The sequence below is a fragment of the Symphodus melops genome (genome assembly GCF_947650265.1).
Source record: "Symphodus melops genome assembly, chromosome: 16".
Taxonomy (NCBI): Eukaryota; Metazoa; Chordata; class Actinopteri; order Labriformes; family Labridae; genus Symphodus; species Symphodus melops.
Genome location: NC_136706.1, coordinates 11,697,410 through 11,710,631, shown reverse-complemented (window position 1 = coordinate 11,710,631; position 13,222 = coordinate 11,697,410). Strand labels below are relative to the sequence as shown.

The window sequence follows — 13,222 nt, the reverse complement described above, 5'->3', positions numbered from 1 at the left end:
TATTTATATTAAAACGTTGAACTAAAGCATACATTTGAATATTTTGACCAGTGTATTATTGTATCCAGTCGTATAATCATTTTGTTGGTGTGTTTTTCTCCTTTTCCCATGCAGCTTTGCTGTATAAGCCAGTGGACAGAGTGACTCGCAGCACATTGGTACTTCATGTAAGTCAGAGCTCCACAACTCAGTGATGTCACATCACACCCGGGCAGCGCTTTCTTCCAAGTGAACCCTGGAAAGCACGACACAGCAGACAACTTTTTTGTTATCCATGAAGCTTTTTGAAGTTTCTTTTTTGGGGTTATTATGACTTTATTTTAGTTAAAGGACAGTCAAATCAAGGTTACTCTATGACAGTGGATAGGGGCAGAACTTGGGGAGGAATGACTTTCAGAAAAGGAGCAGTAGGTTGGATTAAAACCGAGACCACCTGCTCGGACTATAGACTCCATACATAGGGCACTAGCATTAACCACGAGGCGACCAGCGCCCTTTATTATAGCTTTTCTAACCACGTCAGTCAAAGATCCATCAGTATCTAACCCAGATCTCTCCAGAGAAACTACTTTGAGTATAATGTTGAATAATATGATATATGTGACTTTTTACGTAGTTGGTCCACTGAAGACGACATTTAAAAGTTTAAAGGTGATGAAACTGTCAGTGTATCAAACATCTAAGAAGAGAAGAAAAGAGCATACTAGAATTACATGATTGAATACCAACCCTGCTGCTACCTTCAGGCCTAGATCAGTGTTTGTTTGTTTTTTTTCACAAGTGCGCATTTCAATCCTTTTGAATTTTGTTATTGCTGTTCTCCAGGACTTACTCAAACACACACCCACAAGTCACCCGGACCACCCGCTTCTGCAGGATGCCTTACGGATCTCCCAGAACTTCTTGTCCAGCATCAATGAGGAGTCAACGCCCAGACGGCAGTCCGTCACCGTCAAGAAAGGAGAGGTGAGTGTTCAGATATTGATCAATTGACTGATAATCCCTGAAATGAGCCACATCCTTTTTATACCCTTACCCCTAATATTTTAAATGGATTGATCAGATTGGTTGTAGGTTAAAGGAAGACATATTTTCTTCACCTTGCCAACATGGGTCACAACATATTTATTAAATATTATATAAGGTTAAAACATTTTAAAATGACATAACATAATACACTTAATATGCAGATTATAGTCTTGGTCCTTCAGTGTAACTCTTTCCAGAATTGATATTTAGCACCATGATATCATGATGTCATGACCCCGCCCTCTAAATGCCCTTGAAATCTGTGCCAAATGAACGTATAGGGGCCCGCCAGTCAGCAGCCTAAAGCAGAGGCTCATGCCCATATATGGTCAAACCAGGGTTGCCTAGCTGACGGTGATTCTCTGTTTGTTCAGTGTGTCTCTTGTGGCCTCCCATCCCTCCATCTCCCCTAACGCACACACACACACACACACACACACACATATATATATATACACTACCCCCCACTGTCTCTGTCCCCCGGAGATGACTTGACGCACATGAATGGCTGCCTCCTGATTGATAGCTCGCGTGACATTGCCGTACATAATGCTTTGTAATGAGCCAACAGTCTGCTCTGACTGGCCGATTCAGAGTTAATTATTCATAAACGGAGGGTGGGAGTGAACGAGCGAAAAAGGACGATCCAGCTCCTCCCTCTGCTCACAGGGGGGTCATTACTGCACCCTTTCCGTACACACATAAAACACACACACACAGACACACTTTCCTCTTCTCTGTTCCGCTCACCCATCTCTTTTCTCTTCCTCTTGTTTGCCTTTGAACGTATACACACACGCAGAATCACACACACACACACACACACACACACACACACACACACACACACACACACACACACAAAACACATTCCCTCCTGTCCCCACAGGCCCCAGTTCTATTCCAATCAGTCCAGACCTCCACACCAGTCATCAAATATTTATCGTAGATACATGAAAGCAGCACATGGAAATCGATTGGGCTCATTATATTGTACCTTGGAGTGTATTATATGCTCAAGGTTTTTGTCTGCAAATCACTAACTGTGCTGCAACATCAATCTAAAGTAGTCATGTGAAGATGCTGTTACCTCGAAAGTTGAGAAGATGAACCTAAAAAAAAAAAAAACACAAGATGAGAATTTCCAAGTCAAGAGCGTTTGTTTGAATTACTTTATGTTTTAACATCTTTAAATGCATAAAATGTTCAGAGTTTGTAGCTAGAGTTTATCCAATAGCAGTAAAGGTATCTGTAGCAGCCTCAGGTTAGGGTGTCATTGTCCTTAAATATGAGCAAACTGATACCAAATGTATTAAATAAAAAAGAAAAGAAAGAAAAAAAAACTGTTGGATTCAGGTAAATTAGCATGCAACAATAACAAACAACAACAGAGTATGTGACCTAATGTCGACAATATTTTGTTTTTCACCAATATTATGTACATATTAAACAATATATTGAACAAACATGGTGAGCTACTGTATATGGGCTAATACTCTTGTCTCAATATTGTGATTGGTAATATTGAAGAAAAAAATTCCAGAAAATCTTTATTGACAACATTAAGGTTTACAAAGTAGTTTGTAGTTGTTGCAATGTCAACAGATATTACAGTCTGCAGAAATGATGGAGCTAACATTTGATTAATTTAATTTAAAGCCATTTTTCACAATAAAACATAGTTTTTTTCATATTAATGGTTACATTTGCACTTGTTTTGTACACTTTTGATGAAGAGACTGTCGAGCATCACAAGTGAGCGGCGAAGAGAACACAGAGGTTGCTTGTGTTTTCTCTTGTGCTGTAGAGAATCCAGGAAATGCTGAAGTGTCAATACAATGTGTACACACTAGCTTGTAACCAGTGGTTTATTCAGTGTTGGCATGCAGGAGCAGAGCAGCACAAGTGGCCCCCAGAGGCCCTCACCCAACCATATGAGGGGAGGAGACAAACAGAAGCTGCTTAATTAAAATGCAAATGATGACGCTGCCTAAATCTCAATTCCCCTCCTCGCTCTGCTTTTGTTTGCCTGTGGGAAAGATATGCTCTTGGTGTGTGTGTGTGTGTGTGTGTGTGTGTGTGTGTGTGTGTGTGTGTGTGTGTGTGTGTGTGTGCGTGTGCGTGTGCGTGTGCGTGTAGGTTTTTCTTTCCGTTTTTCTTTCATCATCATCACACAAAACTGTCCCCGCATACTCACAAATAGAGGAAGTTCACGCACAAGCGCATCCATGCGCCTTCAAGCGTGTATTCTAAATATAAATATAGATCTTTTGTATATTCATGCCATTACTCTGGGAACATGCTCTTAGAGAGGCTCCTCCAGGAGATGGTCAATATTTAATCTGTGTTCTGTGCCGTCAGCGTGCTCTGCCTCACGCCGCTCTCCATCCACGTTGTTTCCTTCTTTTTTTTTCTCTCTTTTTTTTTTTTTTTTGCTGATGCTCCAGTCATCTATTATGAGCTACGGGAGAAAGTCCGATTTCTCCGACTGGCAGTTCAATATTCAGAAAATGTTATCTGATGCGCTGAGACAGCTGGTTTGTTCAGGATGCAAGTGCCAGAAGCAGAGCAAAGCAGCAGCACAAACATATTTTCAAAATTGTCCGTTTACTGATGTACAAATGAGCCTTAACTGGAATAAGAGTCTGCTTCAGATATAAAACAGTGAGCTTTAATTAAAAGTGTCTACAGGCATTTTTTTGTGACTGTGGAAACACTTAGAAACTCATTAAAGCAGCATTATTTAGGCTGTAATTATTATTTTCTGTGGAGTTCCTCATTCAAAAATTACCATTCTTTATTGTCATTAAATAGAGTCAGAACCTTTTGTGTAGGGTTTTTAAATAATAGATTTGAATTTGCCGTCTAAACAGATTCCTTTGTGCATTGTTTTAGTTGCTTGTTCCTTTGTCCTGCCACATGATTCCCATTCACTCACACTCAGTTAGAGGCCTGTAAATCCTTAATCCAGATGTTATCCCTGCCTTTATTTGATCTCTTTATCATGAGATCAGTGGAGGAGAGTATTATCGTTGAGGCCTGATGGGCAGTATAGTTTATCAGAGGTCGTTTCCTATCCAGTTAACGTGAAAGTATGAGACTAACCTCGTAGTTCCTGTTGAAAACAATTTAGCTGGCCCTTAATTTTAATCTGCATGCATCATTGTCAGTAGTTTGTCAGTGAGAGAAACATCTGAATTGTAATAAGACTTAATCTACTGTTGTACTTTTGGTTTAATAATCCAATCAAAGATCTGGCCTAGAATAGAATTGTTTGGCTGCCTTGACACGAAGGACGCAGAATTTAACTCCATCCATCCATTCATCCCTCCATTTTATTCCACTTATCAGATCACGGTGTTAGCATGTGGAGTAAGTCGGTTCAGACGTTCCTCTCCCCAGCAACGTTTTCCAGCTCCTCCTGGGGGATTCTGAGGCGTTCCCAGGCTAGACGGGATATACAATCCCTCTAGCGAAACTCTGGGTCTACACAGGGTCTCCTCCCAGTTGGGCGTGCCTGGAAAACCTCCAATGGGAGGCACCAGGAAGCATCCTTATCAGATACCCAAACCACCTCAACTGGCTCCTTTCAATGTAAAAGGAGCAGCGGCTCTACTCAGAGCTGCCCCCGAACATCCCAGCTCCTCACCCTATCTGTAAGGCTCAAGCTCAGCCACCCTCCGAAGGAAACGCGAGGTTCAAGCGAGAGCACTAACTTTAGGCTCGGCTCTCTCTTCACCACAACAGTCTGGCACACCTACATTACTGATTCCTGATGAGTCCTGTGCTGTGCTAGCCTGTGTGGGTTCAAAGGTATCCTGAAAACCAACAACCCCACCCTGACCCAACATCATAACTAGGTGTGGTTGTGGGTGTGTCATTAAACCACTGGGATTCGGGTGGTACAGTACCAAAGTGCCACCATTACATCACTGATGCACAGGGTGTGGAAAATCATGTAGTCACCTCAAGTTAGAGAGGAGGGCCACATTTATGAAAAAAAAAACTTAAAGGAACAGACAGGAACAGAGAATACAAATAAATAGAAAGATGAAATAATTTATATGTATATATTATATATACTATAACTAAGTGTCGAATCTTTAGATTTCTAAAACAAGAGTCTAATATGTGAATGGCATTATTTGTGTCTTAATACCAATGTTAACATGCTACTATTCTAAGATGTTAACATGGTAAGAACAAAAATCCTTCATGAGCCTGTTAGCATGCTCACATTTAGCTCAAAGATGACATCAGCAAAACGTCCCAACAAGGCGACAAACATGGCAGCTTCCACTAAATCATGTTCCTGGTCGCTCATACAACAAAATTTCAGTTTTCAAAGACTTTGCTTGAGTCTATGACGCAATATCTGTTTGTGGTCATCTACAAAGACTTTAAGGTCTTGGTTCCATGTTTATTTTAAATGATGTTCTTTTGAAAGTTCAATGGAAATGTGGAAATAACACAACATTGGAAGTAATAGTCTTTACAACTTAAAGTCTGCATTGTCATTACAACAAGGGAGTGTCAGAGATGGAATCAGTGGTTCGACTATTTGTTTTGACGATCCACTGGTACTTTTAATAAGAATGTATTATAAGCCTCAGTCCTCTTTATTTCTTTAATATGCCAAACCTAAGTAGAGCAGTGTGACCATATCTCACTCCAACTACTGTACAGCCTGTGTCTAAATATAGACTGACATGACAGCATGTAGATTGACAGAAGTAAGGCGAGACGGAGCGTTGTTTTATATTCTAGCAAGAAAATATCCTCAGGAGAATTACGCTGCATGTGGACACACTTCATAGATGTGCCCTTCTTGTGGCATGAAAGTCCCACAACCTGAAGCTGGAGACTGAATGATGAACATTTATTGAACATAATGAACAGATGCCTTTTAACGAGGATTTTTTTAGTCTGTAATACAAAACACAAATTGAGGAAAAAAGAAATCATGTTTTCTAATAGGTGTGGTATCCTGTCCCAGGTGCCCACCTTCATAAAATTTAAAAAAAAAAAAAAAAAAACTTCAGATGATAGAAAGCAACCCTTCTGGAAGTTATCCGTCATAGGCTGTCATTATTGCAGCCTTCATTATCCAGCTGGTAATGAATAATTACCTCCACCGGTGGGAATTAGATTTCAATTAGATCCTTATATCAGCGCTCCAAACATGATTGGAATCTGTCATACAGTACGATCATTTGGGGAAGGGGTGTTCAGCAAGTAGTGGAAATGCTTTAACAACAGATCTCTGAGGTGGAGCTGCTTTGGTGACGTGTCGACAGTAAACTGCAGCATACTGCATCCGATCCTGTGCGAGCTCTTCTAGTCCACTTGTTTCTTTTATTTGCCCCCTTCTTTTCTCCTTTCTGCCATGTACTTTAATTTCATGTGCTGTTGTGTCTTTCTAATTCTCTGACCCATTGTCTCCCTGCTGTTTGTGTCATTGTTAAGTTTCACCTCTACATCATGCACTGTGTGTAACAGCATGCTCTCTCTGTTTCTCAGCATATGTCCTGTCAGGTACATAAAAACCTTTCCTACACAAGCATTCCACTTAAGTGTGTTCTGGTGGTGACAGTAGCTGTCTGATGGATAGAGGAGGAGAAGGAGGACAGGAGGGGGAGGGAGGGTACGAGGATGAAAATGAGGATGTGATTGGCTCTGACAAAGTGTGATGTCATGCTTTATGGCCTTGCTGCTAAGGCTGTCGAAAAAAAACTTTTGTTTACATAGTAATGACTCCGCAATGATTAACTGTGAGGTTAGTCGGGTATAAGTCCTTTAAATCCTACCAAGCAAACGTTTGACCAAGCGAAGTATACTTCTGTCACAGAAAGAATGTGAATGGAAGTGACAATAAAAACCCACAAAAGTGACCTGTACTAGCTCATTTGTTTGAACAAGTTTGGATTTTTAATATCACTATTGTAAAAGCACCTTTTGCTAGATCCTCTCTGCTTTTTTGGAAGTCTAATTTAGATGAGTTTCAATTCATTCTCTAGTTTTTGCACAGTTGTAATTTCTCCCTCAGCACAGTAAAAGCCAAGTTTACAACCGTGTGAAAGTGAACTGTTTACTATTGAGTCGTGGTTTGACTTTTGTTTGCTCTCCGCTTCGTTCCAAGTCTATTCTTGTGAATGTGGTTTCTTTTTTTGGAAAATGGCATCACTGCCCCCTTTTGGCACATAACGGTATTACACACCTCATTACCTAGTCTGACATCAGTGATCTGTCCCAAAGCTGTGAACAGCACTGTTCACTCTAATAGTTACGTCATTGATTCTTCTGTGTGCTGGAAATGCCAGAATGCGACTGAAGAATTTAACAGGTCTACGTTTTTAATTGTGCAATTAAATGCAACTGCTCGACACTTTTAGGATTTAAAAAAAAAAAAGTCATCTTATCCAAATAGGCAGATGTTGAGTACATTAGCTTTGTGAAAATGTAAAACGAGATGCTGCAGCAAGTAGAAGCACAGGATTCCTTGCTGTCTTTCTTTTCACAATCTATATCCTTTCCTTGTTTCCTCCAAGCTGCTTGCTTGTCTATGAGGATAAATCTTTTGGATTAAGCTCCAAAACATAAGATAATTCAAACTGTCCACAAGCTGAAACAGATTAGTGAAGAAGCAAAGAGGATGGACAGGGTCTTCTTTGATTGATTATTTCTCAATTGTTGTTTTTACTGCCTGGAACCACTGCTGCATGGTAATTTACTGTACACTGCCCAAACAGTCTTTTTATATTGAAATGCTTAATGACTTATATACATCTGACTTTTTAAGTGAAATGAAATGTTTTTTTGTACATACGCATGGACAAGGAATAGAGAACAAAGAAATATGAAATACTGCTATGTCCGCCAAATTTACCACAATCTAAAATTCCTCACAGGCAAGAGAATCCTCATATGTTACCGTTTTGTTATTGAAGACATTTTCAATATTTATTTGACCTCCCAACCAACAACAGTTATCAACAATCACAGCTCAGTGTCACTGACCAATCACTGCTGTGTGTTGTTTGCTACAGAACCGGCAGCTTCTACGGGACAGTTTCATGGTGGAGTTGGTGGAAGGGGCGAGAAAGCTGCGGCATGTCTTCCTCTTCACTGATCTGCTGCTCTGCGCCAAGCTGAAGAAACAGATCGGAGGGTGAGACAAATGACTGCTTTACATCCACAGCAAGTTTGAAGTGAAACATATCGGATTCATAAATATTTTAAAACTACATTTTTTTAAAAATCTACCTTTCATATTGACACATTGACCTTCTATTACACACCTGTCATCATTCATCCCCACTCTATTTCCTGTCCTTCTCCCACTGCAGCAAAAACCAGCAATATGACAGTAAGTGGTACATCCCCCTGACTGAGCTGACCTTCCAGGGCCCAGAGGAGGCCGAGCCTCTTACCATCCCTCAGGTCCCTGATGAAGAGCTGGACGCCATGAAGGTCAAGATCTCACACCTCCGCAGTGAGCTCCAGAGAGAGAAGGTAGTGTGAATGCACACCTACCGCATAGAGATGTGATAAGGATAAGGATCATCTATACTCAACAAAAATATAAACGCAACACTTTTGTTTTTGCTCCCATTTGTCATGAGATGGACTCAAAGATCTAAAATTCATTCCAGATACACAATATTACCATTTCTCTCAAACATTGTTCATAAATCTGTCTAAATGTGTGATAGTGAGCACTTTTGCTTTGCTGAGACAATCCATCCCACCTCACAGGTGTGCCACATCAAGATGCTCATCAGACACCATGATTAGTGCATAGGTGTACCTTAGACTGTCCACAATAAAAGGCCACCCTGAAATGTGCAGTTTTTGCTTTATTGAGGGTCTGGGGACTCAGAACCAGTCAGTATCTGGTGTGACCACCATTTGCCTCATGCAGTGCAACACATCTTCTTCGCATAGAGTTTATCAGATTGTCAATTGTGGCCTGTGGAATGTTGGTCCACTCCTCTTCAATGGCTGTGCGAAGTTGCTGGATATTAGTGGGAACTGGTACGCGCTGTCGTATACGCCGGTCAAGCACATCCCAAACATGCTCAATGGGTGACATGTCCGGTGAGTATGCTGGCCATGCAAGAACTGGGACATTTTCAGCTTCCAAGAATTGTGTACAGATCCTTGCAACATGGGGCCGTGCATTATCTTGCTGAAACATGAGGTGATGTTCATGGATGTATGGCACAACAATGGGCCTCAGGATCTCATCACGGTATCTCTGTGCATTCAAAATGCCATCAATAAAATGCACCTGTGTTCTTCGTCCATAACAGATGCCTGCCCATACCATAACCCCACCACCACCATGGGCCACTCGATCCACAACATTGACATCAGCAAAGCGCTCACCCACACGACGCCACACACGCTGTCTGCCATCTGCCCTGAACAATGTAAACCGAGATTCATCCGTGAAGAGAACACCTCTCCAACGTGCCAGACGCCATCGAATGTGAGCATTTGCCCACTCAAGTCTGTTACGGCGACGATCTGGAGTCAGGTTAAGACCCCGATGAGGACGACGAGCATGCAGTTGAGCTTCCCTGAGACGGTTTCTGACAGTTTGTGCAGAAATTCTTTGGTTATGCAAACCAATTGTTTCAGCAGCTGTCTGAGTAGCTGGTCTCAGACGATCTTGGAGGTGAACCTGCTGGATGTGGAGGTCCTGGGCTGGTGTGGTTACACGTGGTCTGCGGTTGTGAGGCCGGTTGGATGTACTGCCATATTCTCTGAAACGCCTTTGGAGACGGCTTATGGTGGAGAAATGAACATTCAATGCCCGAGCAACAGATCTGGTTGACATTCCTGCTGTCAGCATGCCAATTGCACGCTCCCTCAATGCTTGCGCCATCTGTGGCATTTTGCTGTGAGACAAAACTGCACATTTCAGAGTGGCCTTTTATTGTGGACAGTCTAAGGTACACCTATGCACTAATCATGGTGTCTGATGAGCATCTTGATGTGGCACACCTGTGAGGTGGGATGGATTGTCTCAGCAAAGCAAAAGTGCTCACTATCACACATTTAGACAGATTTGTGAACAATGTTTGAGAGAAATGGTAATATTGTGTATCTGGAATGAATTTTAGATCTTTGAGTCCATCTCATGACAAATGGGAGCAAAAACAAAAGTGTTGCGTTTATATTTTTGTTGAGTGTATATTGATCCCCCAATGGGGGAAATTTGGGTGTCACAACAGCTCCAAAACAGTAAAACAGTACAGTAAAACAGGGAATATAAACAGCATCAATAGCAAAAAACAAAAATAGAATAGAATAGAATGCCTTTATTGAAATATTATTAGAATAACAATGATTATCAGAGACACATTTTCAAGTTTGTTCCAGGGATTTGAACGAGTTTATACGGTGTGTGCTTATTGTATATGGAACTTCTTTTATCCAATGTAATTCAGAATCAGGTTTTATTGCCAAGCACATTTACATATACGAGGAATTTGTCTTGGTGTATCGGTCCGAAAGAAAAACCAAGGCTAAAATATCAAGTGCTTCAATACATTTAAAAAATGAGATCAATTAAAAAATACGATAGAATTTAAAACATGTCAAATATAAAGAATAATAAAAACACAAAATGTAATCAAACGGTGCGGTTTCCCTCTATAATGAAGCATTTCTATTATTGTGTTTTCAGAGAGCAAACAAGGGTTCAAAAGTCATCGATCGTCTCAGGAAGAAACTGTCAGAACAGGAGTCTCTGCTTCTGTTAACGTCTCCCAGCATGCCACTCCGAGTCTACAACAAGAGTGGCAAGGTGATGATACGATTCAACTTGAGTTCTCTGTTTTAATCAACATTTCTCTCTCCTCTCCTCCTCCTCCTCCTTGCGCTCCCTTAACAGTGCATTATGTCATCTGTTCTTCTCATATTTCTGCTTGATGGTCGTCCTCTTGTTTTGGTTTACTTACATTAATTTTGCTTCATCTGTTTTGTGCTTTCTTGTGTCAAAATGGTGTCTTTTTTTGTTCTGTGTTTCTCCCCATAGATATATGATGATAATTTAACAGCGTCTACTTTTTCGTTTGTGTCCAGAGTTACAGTTTCCTGATCGCCTCTGACTATGAGCGCGCTGAGTGGAGGGAGATAATGAAGGAACAGCAGAAGAAATGTAAGTGTCCCAGAAATGTCCCGCAGGCAATGTCTGATCCAGCTCCAAACTGTTGGATTGGATCTTCCCCTCTCACAAAACATCCCAAGGGCTTGAAAATGTGCAAAAGTAGCTCAAGAATCTTGTTGTGGTGTAAAAGAATTAACAGTCGACTCTTAATCGCGTCTTTCCTGAAGGTTTAAAAACGTCCTCGCTGACTTCCATGGAGCTTCAAATGTTGACGAGCTCCTGCCTCAAACTGCAGACTGTCCATCACATTCCACTAAGTATCAACAAAGATGGTAAGCCGTTTAAGTTTTTTTTCCGACAAAAACAATTCTGGACCTCTTAATAAGTTATTTATCTAGAGGTTTCACCCTTTCATTATGATTAATAATTGTAATTACAAGGAGGTATGCAGAGGTTGAGGCTGTTCTTTCCCCTTTTTCCATGTCTGATTCTTCTCCAACACAAACAGAGATGTGCATGTTTTTCTAACCCCTCCTCAATCTTCTCTCTCTCTCTCTCTCTCTCTATCTCTCTCTATCTCTCTCTCTCTCTCTCTCTCTCTCTCTCTCTCTCTCTCTCTCTCTCTCTCTCTCTCTATCTCTCTATCTCTCTCTCTGTGCTCACTGACTGTTTTTCCAGAGGATGAATCCCCCGGTCTCTGCGGGTTCCTGAATGTAATCGTCCACTCTGCCTCCGGCCTCAAACAGAGCTTGAGTGAGTCATTGGACTTTGGCCTCCGTGCAGACAACAGAGAATACAGATAATTAGACCAAAATTAGTTTGATGTGACCATGGAGCTGTGGGAAACACTGTTGCGTCGGGTTTTTTCCTTGTTTAGGAAGAGCATTTTTTTTTAAGCAGTAAGGGTTGAACTTTTAGGTTTAAGTTTATCAAAGTCAATACTTACTTTGTATTTCTTCAGCTGCTGGTTTGGTATATCTTCTGAGTTTTCTTTCTGGGGTATAGTGTTGAACATTGAACAGTCAATTCAGTTACATATAAACATCTTCACAAATAACACCTGCTATGAATTCAAATCTGAACTCTCTTCAATCGGCTCTTTTTATCAGATCTCTACTGCACATTGGAGGTGGACTCCTTCGGCTTCTTTTCAAGTAAAGCTAAGACGAGAGTGTATCGATACACCACTGAACCCAAGTGGAACGAGGTAAGAGTCTGTCTTTCATCTGGCCTGTCAGAATAAAAAGGCCCCAGCAGACTTTGATTTCAGTGAATTAAACGTGACTTTTTTTTAATATCGGGGTTTAATCTTTAACAGTAGGGATTCTTCATTCATTCAGTCATCTGCACATATCTGATATTTTCAAACAAGTATTGATCCAGTATTTCCAACACTTCTTCATCAAAAATGCTCAACACTCTTTATCGCCCTTCAATTTAGAAAAAAACACGCTGGAACATGTTTATGCTGTTTCTGACATCTGCTCCTGTAATCAGCTCGCTCTCCATCTTTAGGGAGTGAAAGATGTCAGAGCAGCCCTTATATAATGCATCTGCAGCCCCTGCAAACAAACACAAATGCACAGACAATGCATGCAAGCCGCCATACATCCATAGACGTGAAATCATTCAAAACACAGCTGGATGCTGAAAGTTAGCACTGCAGAAGAAAGAAGAGTTTTTAAGACACAATCACTGATTTATTTTTCCTCTTGGATCCAAAGACTCTTTGAGGATTTTTACCCAGCAAAGTGGAAATAATATCATCTAATGAGGGGCTGCTGGTGGTGACTCGCATCTGTCCAAATGCTAAGTGAACCGACGCCGTGTGGGAGCTTTGAACGATGTGCAAAAACCATATGTAGAGAGCTTCCATACTGCACATAATTACAGGGAAAGTTGGTCAGCTGCGGTGGGATTTATGGATTTAGAAATAGGTGGTAGATGGATGCTGATTTTCCAGGAGGAGTAACCAGTGTTTCTCTTTGCATTTTGACATTCTTGCTCTCTCTCTCTCTCTCTCTCTCTCTATCACGATGCCTTTTGTCCTTCAATGTTTTTTTGCATAAGTTAGCA

General features: G+C 41.0%; 1 protein-coding gene across 1 annotated transcript in view; it reads left to right on the top strand.

Annotated features, from left to right (window-relative positions):
* Positions 1-13,222, top strand: part of LOC306837247 (breakpoint cluster region protein-like) — an 86,412-nt gene that overhangs the window by 61,457 nt on the left and 11,733 nt on the right. The window contains exons 7-15 of the mRNA XM_079364847.1: positions 115-167; positions 826-966; positions 8,076-8,197; positions 8,376-8,541; positions 10,724-10,843; positions 11,122-11,197; positions 11,374-11,478; positions 11,825-11,899; positions 12,256-12,353. Coding sequence (XP_079220973.1) covers positions 115-167; positions 826-966; positions 8,076-8,197; positions 8,376-8,541; positions 10,724-10,843; positions 11,122-11,197; positions 11,374-11,478; positions 11,825-11,899; positions 12,256-12,353 — 956 coding nt within the window. The remainder of the gene's footprint in view (positions 1-114; positions 168-825; positions 967-8,075; positions 8,198-8,375; positions 8,542-10,723; positions 10,844-11,121; positions 11,198-11,373; positions 11,479-11,824; positions 11,900-12,255; positions 12,354-13,222) is intronic.